At 35.8% G+C, this 21,449-nt stretch overlaps 5 protein-coding genes across 7 annotated transcripts in view; 2 read left to right on the top strand and 3 right to left on the bottom strand.

Moving 5' to 3' along the window:
- Positions 1-23: 23 nt before the first annotated feature.
- On the top strand, positions 24-946 carry LOC123310648 (39S ribosomal protein L10, mitochondrial). The gene is made up of 3 exons (XM_044894190.1): positions 24-98; positions 158-664; positions 722-946. Exons 1-3 carry the CDS (start codon positions 80-82, stop codon positions 919-921), a joined length of 726 nt encoding a protein of 241 aa, XP_044750125.1. The 5' UTR covers positions 24-79; the 3' UTR covers positions 922-946.
- LOC123310649 lies at positions 858-1,927 on the bottom strand. The gene is made up of 3 exons (XM_044894191.1): positions 1,526-1,927; positions 1,249-1,475; positions 858-1,160 (listed from the first exon to the last, which is right to left on the bottom strand). The coding sequence occupies exons 1-3, from the start codon at positions 1,797-1,799 to the stop codon at positions 939-941; spliced, it is 723 nt and encodes a 240-aa protein (XP_044750126.1). The 5' UTR covers positions 1,800-1,927; the 3' UTR covers positions 858-938.
- LOC123310646 (dnaJ homolog subfamily C member 7) lies at positions 1,895-6,484 on the top strand. Its single transcript, XM_044894187.1, has 4 exons — positions 1,895-2,047; positions 2,643-3,702; positions 5,743-5,986; positions 6,066-6,484. Exons 1-4 carry the CDS (start codon positions 1,974-1,976, stop codon positions 6,170-6,172), a joined length of 1,485 nt encoding a protein of 494 aa, XP_044750122.1. The 5' UTR covers positions 1,895-1,973; the 3' UTR covers positions 6,173-6,484.
- A 2,512-nt stretch (positions 6,485-8,996) lies between these two features.
- On the bottom strand, positions 8,997-10,814 carry LOC123311768. Its single transcript, XM_044895853.1, has 3 exons — positions 10,533-10,814; positions 9,722-9,918; positions 8,997-9,215 (listed from the first exon to the last, which is right to left on the bottom strand). The coding sequence occupies exons 1-3, from the start codon at positions 10,665-10,667 to the stop codon at positions 9,041-9,043; spliced, it is 507 nt and encodes a 168-aa protein (XP_044751788.1). The 5' UTR covers positions 10,668-10,814; the 3' UTR covers positions 8,997-9,040.
- Positions 10,815-13,505: 2,691 nt separating this feature from the next.
- LOC123310974 (BDNF/NT-3 growth factors receptor-like) overlaps positions 13,506-21,449 on the bottom strand; it is an 86,192-nt gene continuing 78,248 nt past the window's right edge. For 2 of the 3 annotated variants that reach the window (XM_044894701.1, XM_044894703.1), the window contains exons 6-9: positions 19,853-20,017; positions 16,508-16,815; positions 13,844-14,210; positions 13,506-13,661 (exon numbers count right to left, since the gene is read on the bottom strand). In XM_044894701.1, the coding sequence (XP_044750636.1) occupies positions 13,507-13,661; positions 13,844-14,210; positions 16,508-16,815; positions 19,853-20,017 (995 nt within the window). In that variant the 3' untranslated portion in view covers position 13,506. The remainder of the gene's footprint in view (positions 13,662-13,843; positions 14,211-16,507; positions 16,816-19,852; positions 20,018-21,449) is intronic. The other variant, XM_044894702.1, reaches the window with a different exon arrangement.

Below are 21,449 nucleotides of genomic sequence, written 5' to 3'. Positions count from 1 at the left end.
TTTGCTTTGCATAACCTGAAAAATTGATAGATTTTAATAATAATTAAAAGTTTATATTATAATACCATTATTTAAAAAAATGTCACTGTTGAGGAAACGTAAGCCTCTTCATGAATCTATTATTAATTCATATTGTTGAGAAAAAAATGATTTTTAGCTTTACTTGACACTGTCACTTACTTCGTTCAACCCAAGAGATTCAGAGGAAAAATAAATATACAAAGACCAAAACCCCCACATTTCACAAAGGCAAAGTACCTAGAGATTTGTAAACCAATATTTGAATCTTCCAAAAAGAATAAAACAATGGTCGAGTTGTGTGGTATCAATAAAAATCGAAAGGAAGAAGAGGTTGATAATCCATTCCAGAGAATTATCGCAAAAGAAGCTCTTGGTTATTTTCAGTCATCTAGACTTATAGCTTTCTACCATTTTAATCACATGACCGGTATAGAGCAGTTTAAAGCCCTTTCAATGTTTCACAAGGAAGGGATGCATATGAAGTGGCTTGGAAAAAAAACTTTAGAAATGGCACTTAAAGGAACACCTTATGAAACTGTGCTTGATTTTTACATGTCACGTAATATGACTGTTTTCAGTACAGAACCTAAGGTGAAACAATTGTTGAGAATTAATAAAAGATTTCCACAATTGGTTTTGTTAGGTAATGTTACTTGATATATTCTACTGAACAAAACTTCATATTGTTCACACTTTGCAGCTGGAATTTATGAGGAAAAATTCTTGAATTTGGATGAATTGATCAAGTTGAGTAAAGTACCTAGTTTGGAAATGGCACAATCTATGTTTGTACACACTTTGAATGCATCAGCTAATAGGTTACATAGGCAATTGAATTCACATCAGACCAGTTTATTGGCTCTACTTGAGGACAGAAAAAAACAATTAGATGATAATTGATAAAAATAAATTAGAGATCACTTTTTCTTATTTTTCTTTTTATCCTTCACCACTTTTTCTCCTGTTGATCTTTTTGGTAGAGGAGCTTCAGGCTCCAAAAAAGTATCTAAGTAAAAGCCAAAGTTGGGTAAGCACATGGTCCTAATTAGAGGTAAATTTCTAAGGTATATCTTGCAAAAAAATTTCATTATATTCTCACTTTCATCCATTGAGAATATTTTTATACTATCAGGGGGGCTCTGGAAAGAGTATATAGAGTTAGTGGAAAAAAATGAAATTGAGTTGATACTTGATGAAAATCCATAATTGAATCTATACTATAGTTACCGCAACAGAGTGGCATATCATTATTTCTTTGAAATATAAATACAATTTTTCTGCTGCAACATTGAAAGAGCTTATGAAAATCTTGTGTGTTAAATAAAACTGGGATAAAAGAGCACCAGTTTGTTTAAGGTTGAAATCATTCCTCTTTGCAAATTTTATTACAGTATACATCAGTTCTGCATACAGAGTTCTCGCTGGTTCTTTACAGGTCTTCGGGATGCGTTTTTCTAAAATTTTAATTTGAAAAAGGATTAGTATTTGAATTACAAGTTATTACCAACGAATATCCTGAGCGCTTTCTTTTCTTCAATTTCACTAAGCTGTTTCAATTCTGCGTCACTGAGGTATTCATATACACAAATCCTCGGCCAAGTTATCTTGTATCGAGGTTCTTGTAATATTATTCTTTCTTGCAAATCCGCATTATCGTCAACTAGTTGCGTCTCCTTGTCATCCACGCTTTCGAAGCGGAACGGCAAATAGTTTTCAACATTGGTTTCGCCCCTGCTGAAATTTCCTTTCAGAATATCGAAAACTTGTTGGTTCTTCATAATTTCAAAATGATTATTTCAAATGTCTTGTTTTAAATTTCCTGTCACTCAACTGGAAATTCATGTAGTCATTTCGTCTGTTTTTTAAACTCCCGCCGACCATAAATTGAAAGAAGTGTGGGACTTGCGCTTTGAATGAGTTTAATTTTAATTTGTTGACCTTTCTGAACCAGAATGGCGGACGTCGTGGATGATTCAATGATGGACTGTAGTGAAACCGTAGAAATTATTTCTGCAGCTCCAGAAGAGTAAGTGCCATATCAGCTTTTATTGAGTTGTTAAGAATTTTAATAAATATATGTCTCTGGAAGACTATCATAATCTAATGTAATCGATTCTCGAAATTTCTAAAGGTATGGTAGGTGTCAGATGATTTTTTTTTGCATGCTTTGTTCTGAAATAAAAGACAGTATTCATTTTCGCAACTATTCCATGTAAGCCTGCCTATTTGGTTACAAAACAATCAATTCATCTCATTTTTCATTCAAAGAGAGATATCCGTGTTCTACATTATTATTCTTCAAGAAAGCATGTACACATAACGGAAATGAGTTATCCTCATTTCTCTCACAGATAGAAACTGTTTAACTGAATAGTAGACTAATACAGGTCTAGTTTTCACATAAAATGGGGCTTGTTAGTTGAAAATATGGAGGGTGAATACTCTTCATAGTTGAATAGGGGAAATTCATGCATTTATATAAAATATGCAGATAGCAATAAAAATAAAAATACAATGTCGTCATTGCTTAATGCTGTCCATGAGAGCAGAACGTCGTCATAATAGTATGTATTTAGGATCAAGTTTATGTGATATGATTGTAATTGTCGATCTTTCTCTAGGCTTGCAGAAACCAAAAAGGAACATGGAAACGAACTCTACAAAACAAAGCAGTACCATTCTGCTCTTGCATTCTACTCGGAAGCCATCAAAATCTGTCCAGAAACAGCCTCCTACTATGGTAACAGAGCGGCATGTCTCATGATGCTTAATCGTTTCCAAGATGCTTTGGAAGATGCTAGAAGATCAGTTCAGCTTGACAACAAATTCATCAAAGGATATGTGAGGATTGCAAAATGTGCAATAGCACTTGGGGACCTAGTCACTGCAGAAAATACCTTGAAAATTCTGGAAACAATGAACCAAGAAGGTGCAGTTGCTGCAGAAAAGAAATCTTTGTTAAAGTTACAACAGTTTGAATTGGAAGCTCAGAAAGCCTATGAGAAAAAAGATTTCAGGAAGGTTGTTTATTGTATGGATCGTTGTTTGGATGAAGCTCCTACTTGTCCTCGTTATAAACTCACAAAAGCAGAGTGTTTAGCTTTCTTAGGTCGATATGGCGAGGCTCAAGAAATAGCAAATGGCATTCTTCATCTGGATAAAGGAAATGCTGATGCTATTTATGTTAGAGGAATTTGCTTGTTCTATGAAGACAACATAGATAGTTCGGTAAATTACTTCCAACAAGTACTCAGACTAGCACCTGATCACGCCAAAGCTATGGAGCTATATAAGAGAGCAAAACAATTAAAAAAAAAGAAGGAAGAAGGAAATGAAGCTTATAATGCAGGAAAATATGCTGAATCCATCAAATTGTTTTCTGAAGCCCTGAACATCGACCCTCTAAACAAAATGACAAATGCCAAATTACATTTCAATAGAGCCACAGCTTTCTCCAAGCAGAATAAGCTACAAGAGGCAGTGGATGACTGTACAGCTGCCCTTAAATTGAACCCAAGCTATATGAAAGCATTATTGAGGAGAGCCAAGTGTTATATGGATCTAGAGAATTTTGAAGAGGCTGTAAAAGATTATGAAAAAATCAATAAAATGGACAAGAGTCGAGAAAACAGGAGGCTTCTACAAGAAGCTAAATTGGCACTCAAAAAATCCAAAAGAAAGGTAGGTAAAGTTCATACTGTATACTAATCTACAAAACAACTTACATGACTTAACCATCAGAGGCTATAAAGTTCTATCACAATATTGGTTGGAATAATATGTTGGGAAGTCTAAGAAACCCGACTTCAAAAGTTGTTGTGGATGTACTTGGAAAGCCAAAGAATTCAGCTTTTGATTGGCAGTAGAATGATATTTCTGGTCTTGAATTGGGTAAAGTTAAAAAAGTTTCTTCATTTTTGTTTTATGGAGTTCTTCCTAGTACAAAATTCTTGGCGGGTTTCCTTCTGTGTTTTTTAATCGGCTTTGCTAAATTAATGTGCTTTTTCGATTCAATGAGTGGCTCACTCGTGAACTTATGATCTTTTTGAAGTGTTATCAAAACATGCCCTTTCGTATGTTGGTAACTTATGAAAGATGAAAGAATATATCAATTACATGTTCATTTATTTTCATTATGGTGACCTTTATTTCAGATGATTCAAATTGCTACCCTACGAAAAGGGTATATTCTGAATAAACCAGCAACAAAAGGTCTATCCATTTCTTGCACAAAAAGTTGGGTTGCCATTCAAAAAAGTACCCTTTCCCTCTCGTAGAGGGTGGTCAACAATCCCGGTTCAAAATACATGAAAAGTTGCATAATTCAAATGTAGAGTTGACCTATACCAGCATTTTTCTACAAAATAGAAAATATGGAAAATATTTTTTTTTATTTTCTGCTCACTTTGTATAACAATAGCTGATGTGTGTAATGATGATTGATGATGTTGGGTAGGATTTCCATTATTTTGGTTTTGTATTATGCATAAAATAAAATGTTTACAAATTTTCACACCAATGCAGAAATAACGCTCTGATGTTGGAAAGATTGTGTTTATTGCAGGCACTTTTTGCTGTATCCCTGGCATAACTTTTGTATTCATAATATCTAGGGATGGGGCGTTATTCCCTAACCTGTTATTTAACAACGGTTATTCGAAAAAAGCAATAACTAACCGTTATATGTCCTGAACAATAACAGGTTGCGCAGTAACGTGTGCGCGAACAGTCGGCGTTGAAAAAGCCGTTTATTCAGACCGTTTCTGATATAACAGTTGGCGACGTTAGCGTTGATGGCGTTTAGTTAGACCGCTTATCATATAACTGTCGACGACGTTGGCGTTGAATAAGCCGTTTATTTAGACCGTTTCTGATATAACAGTCGACGACGTTGGCGTTGAAGCCGTTGAGTTCAGCAGAGAGGTTGTTTCTGGCGGTTATTGTTTAGTTAAACCGTTTCTCATATAACAGTCGGCTACATTGGACTTGTTGGCAGTTAGTTAGATCGTTTGTTGGCGTTTATTAACAGTTTACACTTTTCAAACGGATAACGTTGGCCATATTCTCGACTCTCGATCTCGGTTGATGGTTCTGTTACGTTAGCGGGCAGAGGGAGGCTGTTATTGGTACATTATGTTGTTCACATCGAAGTGATGAGATTGGCTAAAATATCGGGAGGAGCACTCACCGCAGATATTAGCCGATATTAACGTATTATTTCATTGGCTATATAGAATTAATAAATCGAACTTGGAATAGGACGAATGGGTAATGAGAGTATCCAGATGAAAAAACAAATGAAAAATGGTTATTTAAATATTGGGGAACACATTGAATACTCTAATATTTTTCATCAGTTGCGAAGTATTTCACTGGTTTAGAAAAAAGTAAATTTTTTTCACATTAATGTAACATTAAGATGAATGAAAGAAGTAAACATCCACAAAAATTATAATCAAAAATTTCCAACTCAGTCGTGACTCGTTTACACCCTAAATTTGTAGAGAAAACCCCTTAATCGACAAACCTTGAAGATGTTATCGGTTTTCAGAGCAAATAACGTATTCACCTGTTATCAACAACCGTTATTAAAAAAAAACCATAACGGTTGATAACCGTTAGTGAAAAATAACGTTATTGCCCATCACTAATAATATCTAAATACTTCGAATGGAACTTCTTCCAGGAATCAATATGTGAATAATTCGAATTCTATTACAGGACTATTATAAAATACTAGGGGTGGACAAAAATGCAAGTGAAGATGAAATAAAAAAAGCATACAGAAAAAGAGCGCTGATTCATCATCCTGACCGCCATGCAAACGCGTCTGAAGGTGAAAAGAAAGAACAAGAGAAGAAATTCAAGGAAGTTGGTGAGGCTTATGGTGTCCTCTCAGATCCCAAGAAGAAATGCCGTTACGATTCTGGCCAAGACATGGAAGATTTCGGTTGTGGAATGTCAGGTAAGACTTAATTCACTATTTCTTGTGTATTGGACTATGGTACAATATGTTATATCTCAAAACTACCTGATTTTTTCAGACATTGATCCTAGCCAAGTGTTCCAATCCTTCTTCAACACTGCTCATGGACAAGAGTATACTTTTGGTAGTTCATTCCCTGGTGGTTTCAGTTTCCAATTTGGCTGAATCATACTTGTAACCCTGACAATGTTCGCAACATCTATTTTCATTTGTAAAATAATCTTTGTATCTGTTACCACATTCCTAATTTTTCATCTCGCTTTTTTCTCAAAATGGAATCCAAACTTTGTGTTGTTAGTATTTATTGCTAGTAATAATGTTTTGAGATCCTATTTTAACTCGGTAATTGCACCGAGAAATACAACATTAATATTACTGTAAATGAGTTATGGTACATTATAAATTTTCGGCTCTCATCCCATAGAGCATAGAAATTTTGTGATAATTCAGTGAAATAAAAGTTAGTCTTTATGAAAATTGACTTTTTCTATCTCGTTCTATACCTATAGAAAAAACTTCCCTTTTAACTCAACCAGAAGTTGCTATAAATCCGTCCCCGGTTTTCGCTGAGTGTAGTTAGCAGAGCTTGGAATCGCTATCGTACTAGTGGAACAGTGGAAGTGCTGCCTATATACTTGTGGGGGTAGAGGCGCGAGCTACAACTGTCACACAAGATCGGCTAATACGGTTAAGTTTCTTGTCAAACAATCTGGAATAGGTTGCATAGCTTCACTTTGAGGGAAATAAGATCGGCCAAGCAGCCCCGCATTTGAATTGGGAACAGCGGCGTTTGAGATATCGTCCCGAACATGAAAAATGAAAGAAGCATTGATGGAGATCCTGCCAAACTCAGAAACCCCATTCGAAAGCAATGAAGAGCCTGTTCACAGATGAGTTCAGATTTCGTCTGTGTGAGTCTCAAGGATCAATGTAGGGTGTGGCGGGAACTGGGTTAATGGTATAATAAAGCCACCTTTGGATGGTGGCTCAGTGTGCTCTTGAATTGAAGTGGGAATTTAGTTGAATTCCAAAGTCGGAATTCAGCTTAAATTATTTATTATAAAATGTGTGCCTTTCTACGTCTTCGTATCAAAGCGGTAGTAAAGTTTTAGCAGAATTAAAATGCTGTATTCCGTAGAAGAAAGGGTGGAAATCCCTATGGGGTTGCGAGATTCACTTTTCATATTCAATAATTAAATATTTTTTGGGATATTTTTGTTCAAAATTCTCGTAGACTTTCTCTTCCAGTATCTGAAACTCAATATCTGTTTTTCAGATGTTGAGAAAGTAAACTGACAAGATTTTAATGGAAAATATTACTCGAAATTACACATAGCGAAAATTCAGTATATTTTATTAAAAATATATATTTTCCACAAGGTTATTGTCGGGTCCTCCTCTCGAAAAATTGTTCTAAAAAGAAATGGTATGATCATCTCCAACCCATCAGAGGTGGCTGAGTGTTTCGGTGAGTATTTCTCCAGTATCAGTGTTATTAGCCTCAGCGAGCACTATGGTAACAACAGGTCCACATCCTGTACGACACAGGTTCTATCAGATAACACCTTTTTTTTCTTACCAGTTTTGCCCGATGATGTTGTGAGCGTCATCAGAAACTTAAAGAACAAAGTTAGTTGCGCAAGAGATATAATTTCAACGAGAGCCTTAAAGGCGATAGCTCCTCAGATCTCTGAGCATCTTGCCCAGCTCATCAATTCTTCAATAACATCCGGAAGGTTTCCTTCTGTTCTTAAGACGGCTAAGGTTATCCCTATTTATAAAAAGAAAAATGCAATTAACGATGTAGCTAATTATCGTCCGATATCTATATTGAGCTCTTTGGCGAAGGTGATGGAGAGGCTAGTGTATGAAAGGATGATGAATTACCTCAATAAGTTCTCAACAATAACAAGTTGCCAGCATGGATTTCGAGTTGGTAGGTCAACTGAGACCGCGGCATGTCAACTGGTAGACTATGTACATGGCTGCCTGGATAGTGGACTTTTTGTGGCAGGGTTGTTTTTCGACGAATCTCGGGCGTTCGATTGTCTGAATTTTGAATTCATCTTGGAAAAACTATACCATCTAGGATTCAGGGGAATTTTTCTCGAATGGGTTAAAAGTTATCCTGCGGATAGAAAAATGTTTGTTTACAGTAATCAAAAAAGTTCTAAAGATTATCCTATTCAAATGGGTGTACCACAGGGATCTGTGTTGGGGCCACTTTTGTTTATTTTATTTGTAAATGATTTACACCGGACTCTATTAAAATTTACTTCATCATCCTGTTTGATTTTAGAATCTTATTGTTTGCGGACGACACGTCCTTCTTGATAACAGCATCAAGCTTACGGGAACTAAAGAGCAGATGCGAGATGTTTGGTAGAGTATTTTTCGGACTGGTGCCGGAAAAATTCTCTGATACTAAACGTTGATAAGACAAATCTAGTTCACTTTCAGATACGCGAATCTGTTGAAAAGTTGGTTCTTGATCTTCCTCTGGGAAGATTAGAATCTTCTGAGTGTGTTAAGTTTTTGGGCCTGAAGGTTGACAAAAATTTAAATTGGCAGAGTCATACCGAGTCTGTCTGCAAAAAGCTCAGCAGTGCCTTTTTTGCACTGAAACGTTTAAAGAATATATTTCCGCCAGGTGTGTTGATTAGTATTTATTACTCAATGGCATTCTCACATATGAATTACAACGTCATTCTATGGGGAGGGTCAGCAGGCGGTAGGGAGGTTTTTATTGCTCAGAAGAGAATAATTCGACTGATCTTCGGTCTCAAACCCCAGGAGTCCTGCAAGCCAATGTTTTTGGAACATAGAATAATGAGCTTTCCATGTATTTATATCTTAAGATCTTTATTACATATTCACAACAATACTCAGTCTCTCATGAAATGCTCTCAATATCATGAATAAATCACAGCATGATGCTTCGATGAATTTATTTCTGTCAAAAGAAAGTGTAGAAAAAATGTACATAAGTTCAATGAATTGATGACTTGATCCCAAAGTTTGAACAATTTCATTTCATTCTTCCTTTGTGATGGCCTTCTTCTTCGGACGGCTACAGTCTGGTTTATATTTCAGGAACTGTTTGCCTTTCTCTTCTTCTGCTTTTTGCACGTATGTGAAAGCTTTGGTGCCTCCCTGTAGCTTTACTCCTTCCCTTGCAGTTGATTCAATACCCTGAACATTCTGAAATCTTTTAGAAACGTTCATCAAACCACTTTTACGTATAGTGAAAATTATAAGTTAGAATAGAACTATCAGGCCCGGAGATTAACGTTCTCATCGGCACGATTTTCCTTAAAAAACCATAATACTAAAATAAATTTCATAAATACCGAGGTTTGGGACCTCGGTTGAACTTTCTTTAGTTCAATGGACCCTTCTAAGTAGTATACCTACTCGGCTGTGATGTGTAGAGATCAGCGCCTCTGTCGTGGCCCAACAGAAAGCAAACTACTCTTTTCTGTTGATCCACATCAGATCTCTGGTGCCCTTTTCATTTCCCACTTCTTACAAATGATGAAAAACGTATTAGGTATTGCTGTTGAAGAAATCTGTTTGAAATCATGTGCTACATTGTTATGTCAGCCTGCATAAAATTTCTAGGTATGACCTTTGAGTTAATACTCAATGCAGAGACAAGCTCTGTCTCTGCTCAATGGTACAACTGTAGAATACTTATACACAAGGAAGGCTTACTTCTTTATCGTCACAATGGGGAGAATCTTCTGCTTCTCCGTGTGTCTTGTGTAACGCTGAACATGGCGACGTTTTACGAACGAATCGGCCTTTTTATCTTGTTTGGTATAGGTGTCCTTCTGGTACTGATCTCTCTCCTTGAACCACATTCTCATGTACTCATAGTTCAATAAGCAACCCAAGTTCGGACGACCATGCTGAAAATTTATTTATAGATTTATACTACTCCGCCAAGGAATTAAGACCCAACGATCTACAAAAAAAAGTGCAGAATATAGTACTTGAGCATATGCACAAAAATCATACGAAGATTTGCATATATAAAAAAAGTATTAGAAGGATGGTTGTGCACACCAAGAAAATGAAAATGAATGGGTATTCGACAAAAGAATAAAAATTTCAATCTGAAGTTCTAAAAGTTAGAAAAATGCAAAAGCAGGTGAAAAGGAGACATTTTATACTGTTTGTTCCAATAAATTTGTATCAACCCTGTAAAAGCGTACAGCAACCTCTAAAATCATAATGGGAAGGGGGTTGTGTGACACCTTATTGTTCTGAAGATAATTCGATTGTCTTTTATAAAATGCCATACACATACACTTGGCCCTTTTTTGTTAATGCTCCGGAAAAACAAAAAAAAAAAGAATTTTCGAAATCGGCCAGAACTTTTCTATAAAAATGGATTGGTACGAGAGTGATCGAATGGCAAATGCCTTTTTGGTTAGTTTTTCAGTACTTGCGAAAAAAGAAGAGTGGATAAGTATCGGGTTTCCTGAGCAAACCTATTAAATTATGGGTTATACCTACTTACATCGTAAGTCGGCGTAAATCCAACTTCACCTCGTTCTGTAAAAACTGAAGATTTTATATAATCCGGCCTTCTCAGGGGAACAGCACGGGTCCATTTTATTTGCGGCTTTTTGTTTTTTTTGTTATCCGCTGTCATCGTCAAGAAAATCTTCTTTTGACAGATAAGCGGATTTTTTACGACACTCGATCTCGATCTCAAATTATAGAAGCCGTATTTGACATATTCCTCCTAATCCCTAATAAGAAAGTCGTTCGATTCTTGGTAACGCAATTATTCTGAATCCATTTTCAAGACGTTTCCCTTGAATTAAATTTTCCTACATCAATATAGGGGCTAATGAATGGAGACTGAAAAAAAACTGCCTCTCACCGTTGACAGCAGAATAAATTCTCCCAATTTCAAATAAGAATTTTGCGTAAATTGAAATAAAACATCCACAACATCACTATAGAATGACGTTTACATATTGACTGTAAAATTTTGAAGGCAGAAAATCTATTATTCCTTTCAAGTTCCATAGATATGGGAAAAATTATTATGAACTGTTTAACCCCGGTTGTAGAGAATGTTTCCGTATAGAATTATTGAGTGTTCTATTCCACATCAACGAACACCTTACATAATTTCAATTATAAAAATATATGCCCCCCCAACAAATCACTCCTGGAACCGCCACTGAGTTCATCTGAAATTTTAATTTCTATTCGATTTCTAAAGAATGTATTAATTGCTTAGTTTTCTTTCAAATTTTGGGGTTTATATGTTGATATAAATGTGAAAAATATTGTAAATATCATATGTTATCTAGATCATCATGTATGTGAGGAATTGAGCATGAGCGAATAGAATGATCTACACGCCATGTTAGACACTGTCTTTTGAATCTGTTCTGAATAAATTCAAAGCAAGCAAGCCAGATATAGCATATCTTCTTCTAGCTATAACTTCTTGATTCAAAGCATATTTATGTTACAGCAATATCTCATATCAACGTACGATGAAAAGTGCTGATGGTGCAAATGATGTCTAGGATTTTATAGTGTGATGCTTCGGAAGATATAACAGTTTTACATGTAATGAAAAGATTAACTTTTGGGAAACATATATTTTTTTTCACAATAAATACATATATAACATCACAAATAATTTTCACAATATACATTCTTAACAATAATATAACGTCCAAGATTGAATGTGTTATAAAACTCTTACGAAAAATTTGGGATCCTAGCATTCCAGAAACATTTTTGAATGAAATATTTTGATTGGGAGACAATAACTTTCAACGATTTATGATGTGAAGGCACTCAAAACATTGATAGGTCCAAAATAGCTGTTAAGTACCCTGTAAAATTCCATTTTTCTTGAACCCAAGACCCATGTGAGATGAACAGCTCCATAGTTTTATGTAACAAGTGACGATCAAAATGTTTCAATGGCTGAAGTTGTAGAATATAAGCTTCTTCAATAACCGTTAAAAAAGCATTCAAATAGATACCAGTCATTTGTTCAGTTGCTTTTTTTAAATGATTTAATCAAGAACCTTTGTGTTCCTGGTATGGGCGTTGAAGGCTTGTCTAACGGACGTTGAATAAGCGTTTGTGGGCGTCTTCAAAATGACCAATTTTATAAATGAGGTGGAAAATGGTAGTCCCCTTGGGAGTAAAGAGATATGCATACAATTTGGCATACAAAAAAATATTTCGGTGCGATCGTGGATGATGGATATTTGAAAAACCACCTTCATTAACTTCGCAACTGCCTAATATAAACAGTGAACGGTTATAGGTAATAAGCGCATTGATACAGATACTCATCCAATTATAACTTATGAAGATGAAGATGCAGTTTCATTTATTCCTCATGCAGAGTGGACGGAAAGGTTAAGTCCAGAGATAAGATTTATCTGAGCATCTCAAAATCTCTTTGATACTGAGAGATATTCGAATCCTCTCTATGTTAACGGTACTGTTTTTATAGTTTACGAGTTGGATTTTTTAATGATTTCTGTAAATTTTTCCGCCTTCTTGTTTTTCATATTTACAAAATCATAAAAAAATATCGAATATCCTCCTATCCTACAAAAAACTACAGTTCATCTTGGCCTTATATCTACGGATCATTCACTTTCAGAAAAGTAAGAACTGAGAAATCAATACTGTACATCCTACAAATATTTGCATGGCCAAATGGCAGTTTTTTTATGGATCTACAACAATGGTTGACATTGAAAAAGCCTTCCAGGAATTCGGTTTGTGTTAAAAGATCTCAAGAAAAAAAAATTCTTTTAAGAATATCAGAAAAAAATTATGTTCTCTTCAAATTAAAATTAGTCTTCTCCTCTTATTGAAATTACATAAAATATGGAACTTCATTGCAAATTTATAATCGTTTATATAACACGGTTTCTTTTACATCCTTGAATACAATTTCATAATTTCTTGTAATTTGAAGTCAGGTACCAGAAAATAAACCTTTCTTGAGGTCTAAAATTTTTTGAACGTTTTTCATTATTGGGAAACGATTTAGGTAGGTATTCATATTTAATTTATTTTTTCGATGAAATTTGGGACTATTTACAAGGGAATGATTCGAATACCCGTCAATGTGGAGCCATCTAGAGGTCATCTTTGCTTCCTCGACCACTCATGTATACAGAATACAACTATAGATTATAGAATCAGCCACAACTATGAAATGATTATTACTATTGGTAATCACGTGGTAACAATAGGGACACATTATCATGATCAGAAGTTTTGAAAGGGAATAATAACCCATTAAAAATTCTTTCAAACGTGGAAGATTTAAACATATCGTTATAAGTCTTTGGGGGTAGATTCTCAAGGAATTCGTAAATTATTTCTTCAGACCGTGTCCTTAATATAAGGAAAAGGATAAAAAATCAGTCGATCTCTATGTATTGGGCAAACTTATATGGCGTGAATTTCCGAGTTTAAGTAGGAATGTCTATTCATCCTGGAAGAGTCTCCAGATATTGCACTGCCTCCATCTCCCTTGCTAACAAGTAGCCTTCTGTGTCCAGAACATCTTCCTGAAGAAGCAGAGGCATGGGTGGTGGCCTTGGTAAGGTCTTTCCACTTTTATCTTTGGGTTCGCTATCTTCAGCTGAAACATCGGATTCCATTATTCTCGAGGTAGTTTCGATACTAAATTTCGTCTAAAATGATCGCAGAGGGACGTTAAAAAACAAATTTTGATATTTGATGCGAGGAAACTGTTAAAAAATTTGTGTACTCCATATGTAGTTCTGTAGATACCTGAAATTTAGCTTGTATATAACTACTCACATTTACATTTTCCTTTCACTTCATTTTCAATATGCGACTCGGTACAAACGCATTCCTGATAAGCCACCTCTAACTTATCGCAGATATTGACGAATCTGATCCTGTCCCTTGGCTCTGTCTTCCAGCAGTGCTTCATCAGGTCGCACACTATAGCAGGGCAGTCTGTTGGTGGTATCAGCATAATCCCGTCGAGTATGAACTTGACCACTTCCTCGTTTGTGTGGCCGAAGTAGGGTTGTCTGGCGAAGCTGTAGATCTCCCACAGAACTACCCCGTAAGACCAGATATCGGATTCAAGGGTAAAACGACCATAAACTACGCTTTCTGGAGACATCCATCTAACAGGTAGCAGTCTGGATCCACCAATCTAGAAAAAAAAAACATTTGTTACGGTTAGAAGTAGAAACTATCAGCACCACTAGTTTTGGAAGAGATTAATTTGAGTCTTCATTTCGTTATACTGTCTCACTTAAGGGAGAAGTTATGAAAACAAACGATATGAATATCTGTGATGCTCTGAAATCGCAGAAGAATCGGGAGCAAAAAGATATGGTTTTTTGAAGCTTATATATAGAAATCGAAGAATAATGTTACGAACTAGCCTAATAGCATCCAGAATAATTGGTCAAAGTATACGTAATACGTAAAAGTGAGTCCTGCGAAGTTAGCATCCCTAAAGCGAATTTTGAAAACAAACATTTATCCCTCGTAGGTCCCTGTTTGTCCACCCGTTTTTTTTGTTCAGGAGCTGCAACGTTCAAGAGATACTGAAATAGTTATTTATATACCAAGGACAAAATGGTCCTTTATAGTCGAGCCTACAAATTGATAGCCGAGGCGCAGCCGAGTCTAGCAAGCAGTTGAGACAATAGGAAGATTTTACAACGGAGGATATTACCAAAGATTATACAGTTAGGTTACTAACTCTAAAGATTATAGAATTGGTAACCTAACTCTATAATCTTTGGATATTACATTATGAACCTCCACTTGAGATGCTTTGTGCTGAGTTTGACTTATTTTTTCAGCTTGACTTCATTGACCTTTGCTCCTGAGGATGAGCTCATTGCAGCTCGAAACATGTAGAGCTCTGTAAATCATTTTGAAGATTTTATGTCACCTCCTTCTCCTATTATGGATTTCCCAGACATGAGGAATTTTTTTTTTAATTATATCTCCACAATTAACATTCAGAATAATATTCTTTAAGTTAATACGTTGACATTTTAATGAAATGGCTTGAAGTGCGGGGAAAGATTCTCCCAGTGAGCGAAACTCACTGATTTAATGGAATAATCCATTAAATCAGCTGGCCAATGTCTCTGTAGTCTTCTTGGTAAGGAGTTTGTCAGTAGTAGTTGTAGTAAGATATTTGGGTGGTTTTCCATTCTTGCGTAGTGATTTAGGCTCTTACACTTGATGACTTCTTCAACATATGGGATGTTTAGGTCTTTATGTAAAGTCTGGTTGGTCACATACCATGGGGAGTTGGCCTATCATTCGCAGAATTTTTGATTGTGTTTTTTGGATCAGAGCTATGCTGGATTTGCTTGCACATCCCCAGATTTCTATCCCGTATGTCCATATTGGGGTAATGATAGCTTTATACAGCAATATTTTGTTCTCGAGAGGATGAGGACATTCTATGTTAATAATATTCCAACGACGTTCTCAATTCACTCGTAAAATCTAGCAGATTTCATGAAAAATGAATTTGACAAGGGACAAAATGACAGTTATTGTCTCCGGCACTTTAGTTTTTGTCAAATCCATAGATGGTCAAATCCCGCCTCTCGAAATTGATTATTTAATCGCCACTCTATATAGAATGTTGTTTCTAATAAGCGACAAACCTCGGACAAAAAGTGTTTACGGACGAAAAGTATATCTGATACGGACATACTTGCCATCAAAAATATAGTTGACTTTTCCATCGGGAATTAGTACTTAAAATGTAATTTTTCCTTGAGGTTGACGGAAAATGTAATTTTTTTTTTTAGGTAGAGAAAAAAAAAATTATTTGTTTCTGGAATCATGCGTGGACAAACGGCATTGAATGTTTGCTCCGAAATTATAATAGCTTTGAGTAAAGGAATGAAAATAAAAGAATCTCTGTTTCTGACATGCTTATTATTCATTATCTACCGATTACAGCAAGAAAATGAAATTGTTTCTTTCTGTATCGAACTACATGGCAGGGTTTTGGATATGGAGTGGAGGATGAAAAGGAACCATGAAAAAATATACACAGGGTGTAAATTAATTGTGGCGAAATAATTTAAGGGATGATTCCTTGTCAGAAAATAGTGTGGGTGTTTTGTATGATTTTTGTAACAGCCACAATCCTAGCATCTTTTCAGCCACATGCCTCCACGTGGTTGAGACAGAGAAAGTCCCTCGAAATACTGACTCCAACAAGTCTTAAGGATCGGTTATCAGTTATGACAAAGAGTAACAACTCTGTTACTCTTCGGTTATGCTGTTGAGATCTTTGCTAAGTGTTAACACTGCTCACTATGTGACGATCAGAAATGTGGTGTGTTTACAACTATAAAAAGTATCGAATAAAATAATGCCGACTCCGTGTGTAATGTTAGCCACAAAACGAAAAAATTCTCTTTGGTGTTTTCTACCTATCAAAAACTTGTAATAAAACAACCTTACCAAAATTACCTTGTAATAGTCGCACGTGTACACATCTCGACTCATTCCGAAATCTGCAATTTTAACCACCGGCCCCTGAGACACCAGGCAGTTCCTACAAGCCAGATCGCGATGGACGAACCTCTGGTTGGCGAGATAGCTCATACCCCTGGCTATTTGCAGGGCTATGTGGAGCAGGTCGGCGTCTGATAAAATGGGCACCTCCTCTTCTTCGGGGTCGTAAAAAGTTTTCTTTTGGGATCGCAGCAACTCGGCCAGGTCCCCGTGCGTCATGAACTCGAAGACCATCATCGGGTTCAAATTTCCCTCTGGAAAGGAATGAGGTATGTACTTAAATATAGAGTTGTCTTCTCTTACAGATTTGTTCTTAGTAGGTATGTATTGCATTTCAACATTTCAATTGAACTTTGAATATGCTAAGAAGGCTTCCTTTTTTATTTGGAGAGAGAAACGTGTTCTGATGATATTTTCATTTACTATGGGGATGGCTGTACACACCAGAGGATAAATTATTGAATAAATCAATCAGGAGTACTCCTGATTGATTTATTTAATATTTTCATATTCCTAATTATGTTCCAGTTTTTGAATGATTGAATGAGGGATATAACAATACCTTTAGACTACTTTAGAGGTTGAGGTTTGAGGCTTTGTTTGCCAACGATAAGATATTTTGGGAAAGCATTGATAATATTACATTATATTTCAATAATTGCTGTTTGTTCTCATTTGAATTGTGAAACAATAACAAAAATTCATGTAGGTTTTGCTTATTGTGTATGTCTTCTGAGTGTTTTTCATTACTCTGGAACTGTCAACTCAACGTCTCAATATTATACAATGTCTTTAAGTATTTTTATCACTGTCTCGAAATTCATTCTCACTAATTTCCATTTGAATTCACTGTTTATTTTCGAATTATTGTTTCTACAAAACGCCTGATGATTTCACGAATAATGATTACTCTCATTCTTATTCATGGCGAGTGTTAGCTAGTTGTTGATAGAACATTTTAGTCTCTTCATTGAGAGATTTCCGGAACGACCTAGACCATCAATAGAACAATGAATAGCATGGGACATTTTGGTTCCTCTCATAACAAAATGGATAACGAAAATATCAAAATTTAAATTGTTACGTATCTTCATGCGGACCTGAAATATTCTCTTGGGGATGCTGAAAGAGACATAGGATTATCTTGTTCCAGCGTCAGGAGTCAGGAGAATTCTGAAAAAACATCAGATGCTTCCTGACAAATTTAATTCTGGACAATATTTGAAAGGAACTGATCTCGTGGGAAGGATGCAGATTTGTGAAACAATGTTGATTCGAGCTCAAGAAGATACGCGTGTTGAAAATTGACCTTCGAAAAATTCTGAAAAAGATAGGGCAACTTAAAAATTATTCAAGAGCGAACAGTTGCGCTGAGGTCAATAGAGATTCAGAATAGGGGAGTTAGTTGTTCTTTCAGAATATGTATCACTTTCAGCTCTAAAATGATTTTTCTGGAATAAAGGCTTGTCGAAAATTTACCTTCGAAAATTTCCAGAAAAGTAAGGTCATTTAAAAATTCGACCGAACGGTTACACTTTGAGGTCGAGATATTACTAGAAGATGAGTTGTTCTTTCAGAATATGTATCACTTTCAGCTCTACGCTGCTGTCTCTGGAAGATACGCGTGTATTACATTTTGCAACCTTCAAAACATGGGGTGTTTCAATGTTTAGATTTTGCAAGCTCTTCAGTTCCAAGTATTATATGTAGGTCTGATAAAAAAAGTTTTGCCCTTCCGATGGAAAATACAATAAACTGGACTTACCATAGATAAGGAGTGGATATTTCGAACGTTAACCATTTTCAATACTCAAGTGAGATCGTTCCAATAGGCAATACTCCTTCTGACGAAAATGATGTATTTTTTATGAAATATCTTTGAAACTTCACATTTTGAAATAATCATTTAAACCGTTTCCCAAAAAAATTATTTTAAGTACTAAAAAATGAAAATTTAAAATGGGTATTTAAAATTTGAAGCGTTTCGTTTCTATCGCACAAGTTGGCAACTTCGACTGAAATATGCATTGATAATAAAGGACAACAAATGCACTATCTTGATGAGATACACAAAGATGGCTGTCTATGAAGTCTGCGACGAACGAGGTCGTAAAATTTGATGGAATTTTTAGGGCCGGTTGCTGTTGAGGCTCACCAGGTGAGTACGCGCCTTATGATGGCTGTAAATCAACAGCTATTATTTTATAAACAAGCCATTATTCTTTTTATTTTTTAATAGGCGCTGTTGCCAAATCGTAAACTAGAAACGAAGCGATTTAAATTTTGAAACCTTATATTTGAAGAATGATTTTGAATAGTTTCCGGGGTGCATTTGAAAAATTCATGAATGAAACTCATAATTATTCAGTTTAAACTTGCATATGCTGTGATAACCTAAATTGAGGAAAATTCCCCATTGAGTTAACCTTGAGGTTAGGGAAAAATTGAATTGGGAAGTCAATTATTTTTGTCCGAGCTTAACAGATGATATCTATCCTCATCTTAGAACTTAGAACATATATACATGAAATGGACATTCAGTGCGACAAACGAATGCTTTGTATTACACACATTCGTTGTTTCTCTGTCTAGGGCGACACTAAGGCAGTGGCGTTATATTGAAAAATTTATATACTTCCTATCTACTCTAACTGAAAATTGATGTGACACTGTTCTCCGAAACAAATGTCTCAATTGTGATTGGCGACACTAAGCAACTATCTCACTCAAGTCTTTGAAATGTTTATTTTCCATTCCATGTATCTATGTTCTAAGATTCTCATGGAAATATTTTCTGCCTGTTGATTTTCGAGATTAGGCTGAGGATTTTCAAAACTCAAATCTCCAATCTAATTTGTTAATTTTTTTGTATTGTTAATTTGTGAACACTGTTTTGGGTATTGGATTACCCGTTTGTGTTCCTTTGTAAATATATAAATAAAATAAATAAATAAATAATTTTTCCGTTGGATCCAAAATAATCCAAAGTCAATGCCCATATTTCTTCAAATTGACTGAATCAACCTTTTGAATATTACCAAAGCAGGTAATCCTTCATTCGTTGAACTTCAATGCTTGGTTGCTCCGAAGGAGATCAAACAAATCATCTTCCCCCCTGGAGTCCCTTTAACTTCTCGACTCTTATCGTAAATCTACGATTTGCCCCTTTTTTCTTCGTATCAGACTTGAATTATTAATTTACCTTTATGTGATAGTCTACCTTCAAAGGCATTCGCTTTATTTGCAGCCGTAGTCGCTGGCCGCTGTTGAAGAAAAAGAAACAAATCTCACCTCTTGGCACGACCCCCAGTAGCGAAAGGATGTTGGGGTGGCGGAAGGCGCTCATAATTTCCACTTCCCTGAGAAAATCGTCCTCTGCCTCCTTGGATGCGTTCTCTTTGAGAACTTTTATTGCGACCACCTCGACTCTGTTACCTCCGTCTAGGATATAATGACCTGAAAAGAAAGCATTTTATGAATATCTACATTTTTTTTCATTTGCTATGAAATGAGTGGATTCTAAGTGTTGATTAATCATTGAAATAACTGGATGATTACCCAGACAATAATATCCTGATAATCCTTCATTGTAAAACTGTATATTATTTCAGGGAAAATTCGAAAACCTCAGAAATACTCGGTTCTTTGTAGTGGAAATTTCATACAAATACAGGATGTTCCGGTACTACGTGACTCTTTCTGGCAGGTCTGAATAAAAGAATAAAGTATATAAAGATGTGTCAGGAATGTTTCAATTTTTTTTATGACCTCGACGCCTCCTCTGAATGGTACCTACTTCCATATTTCCGTTTTTTGAAATATCAGTAATGAATTATTTCCAACACCTTTTCCCATCGCTATGATTATATTGATCCAGGCACTTAATGGTCAGAACCTTTTTTTGGTTGAAGATACATATATCGGCAAAATTCCTCCGTTTATGTATTTAATACTATAACGTTGATAAAAAATGATCACTGAATCGTATCAAATTTTTTGCCACGTTGAAGTGTCGGTGGAGGGTATGGGAAATTTGAAATGGCGAGCGCCGAAGGCGCGTGGCCGGGTAGAGCGGTAAATGGAACGCTAGAGGAAGAATCGAGCTTTCCGAAAATGCCTAGATCGTATTTTTACCCCGTCTAGAAGTGTCCGAAAATTGCGTGAGAAAATCGCGAAATTCACGATTTTCGCGAAAAGGTACCAATTTGATTTGATTAGCTTGAGAGATCCGCGGTAGCTCGAGAGCCGGGATGGGTGTCGAACTAAGCTCGAAGAACCCGAAATTAAAATAGGCCTGTTTTTTTTCCCGGAGCCCGAACGATATTACCTAAAAAAGCGTAAGAATTTTGAAAATTTTTGACGTCTATTAAAAATCGAGTGACATTCCACAAAATTAAATTATTTTCTATTGATTATCAGAGAAAATTAAGTGAAAGTGCACTTTGACAATCGATGTCAGAGTGTGATTTAAAGGTTAACGTCAGTTTTGACGGCTTGGCAGCGATCACAGAACGAGGTGCCTTAAATCGATCGGGCTTTTAAAAAACGTTTTTGGCCTAGATATTTATAAAAGGGGAATCGAGCGAGGGCCGAAGGCCCGAGCTACGAACATAAGGCGTATCGCGAGGGCCGTAGGCCCGAGCTACGGACGAAAGGCGAATCTGCCAGTAAAGGTGAATCTACCTACAAGGTGGATCTCCTGGCTATACTAGTTAATCATTAATTCTACAAAAAAGATATATCGTGGATCATCGAAAACATACAGCGTTTTAGATTTGAAAGGCTTTTTGTGATTGAATATCAAAATATTTTTTCATGCATATTGCAAGATCTTTTTTGTTGCTATGGTTTCTAAAACTGGTAAATGATTCTATAATTTGTCTCGATA

Source organism: Coccinella septempunctata, chromosome 4, assembly GCF_907165205.1.
Source record: "Coccinella septempunctata chromosome 4, icCocSept1.1, whole genome shotgun sequence".
Lineage (NCBI taxonomy): Eukaryota > Metazoa > Arthropoda > Insecta > Coleoptera > Coccinellidae > Coccinella > Coccinella septempunctata.
The sequence above is the reverse complement of the archived record's forward strand: the minus strand, read 5'-3'. Positions and strand labels throughout refer to the sequence as shown.

What these genes read in the sequence shown, in the direction of transcription:
- LOC123310648 (XM_044894190.1), top strand. An exon ending in TCCACAATTGGTTTTGTTAG is followed by an intron (nt 665 to 721) that starts GTAATGTTACTT and finishes CACACTTTGCAG; the next exon opens with CTGGAATTTATGAGGAAAAA.
- LOC123310649 (XM_044894191.1), bottom strand. Translation starts at nt 1,799, where the DNA reads ATGAAGAACCAACAAGTTTTCGATATTCTGAAAGGAAATTTCAGCAGG. An exon ending in AGCGCTCAGGATATTCGTTG is followed by an intron (nt 1,476 to 1,525) that starts GTAATAACTTGT and finishes TTAAAATTTTAG; the next exon opens with AAAAACGCATCCCGAAGACC. An exon ending in TGATATGCCACTCTGTTGCG is followed by an intron (nt 1,161 to 1,248) that starts GTAACTATAGTA and finishes TACTCTTTCCAG; the next exon opens with AGCCCCCCTGATAGTATAAA.
- LOC123310646 (XM_044894187.1), top strand. Translation starts at nt 1,974, where the DNA reads ATGGCGGACGTCGTGGATGATTCAATGATGGACTGTAGTGAAACCGTA. An exon ending in TCAAAAAATCCAAAAGAAAG is followed by an intron (nt 3,703 to 5,742) that starts GTAGGTAAAGTT and finishes ATTCTATTACAG; the next exon opens with GACTATTATAAAATACTAGG. An exon ending in TTTCGGTTGTGGAATGTCAG is followed by an intron (nt 5,987 to 6,065) that starts GTAAGACTTAAT and finishes TGATTTTTTCAG; the next exon opens with ACATTGATCCTAGCCAAGTG.
- LOC123311768 (XM_044895853.1), bottom strand. Translation starts at nt 10,667, where the DNA reads ATGACAGCGGATAACAAAAAAAACAAAAAGCCGCAAATAAAATGGACC. An exon ending in GATTTACGCCGACTTACGAT is followed by an intron (nt 9,919 to 10,532) that starts GTAAGTAGGTAT and finishes ATAAATTTTCAG; the next exon opens with CATGGTCGTCCGAACTTGGG. An exon ending in CCCATTGTGACGATAAAGAA is followed by an intron (nt 9,216 to 9,721) that starts GTAAGCCTTCCT and finishes CGTTTCTAAAAG; the next exon opens with ATTTCAGAATGTTCAGGGTA.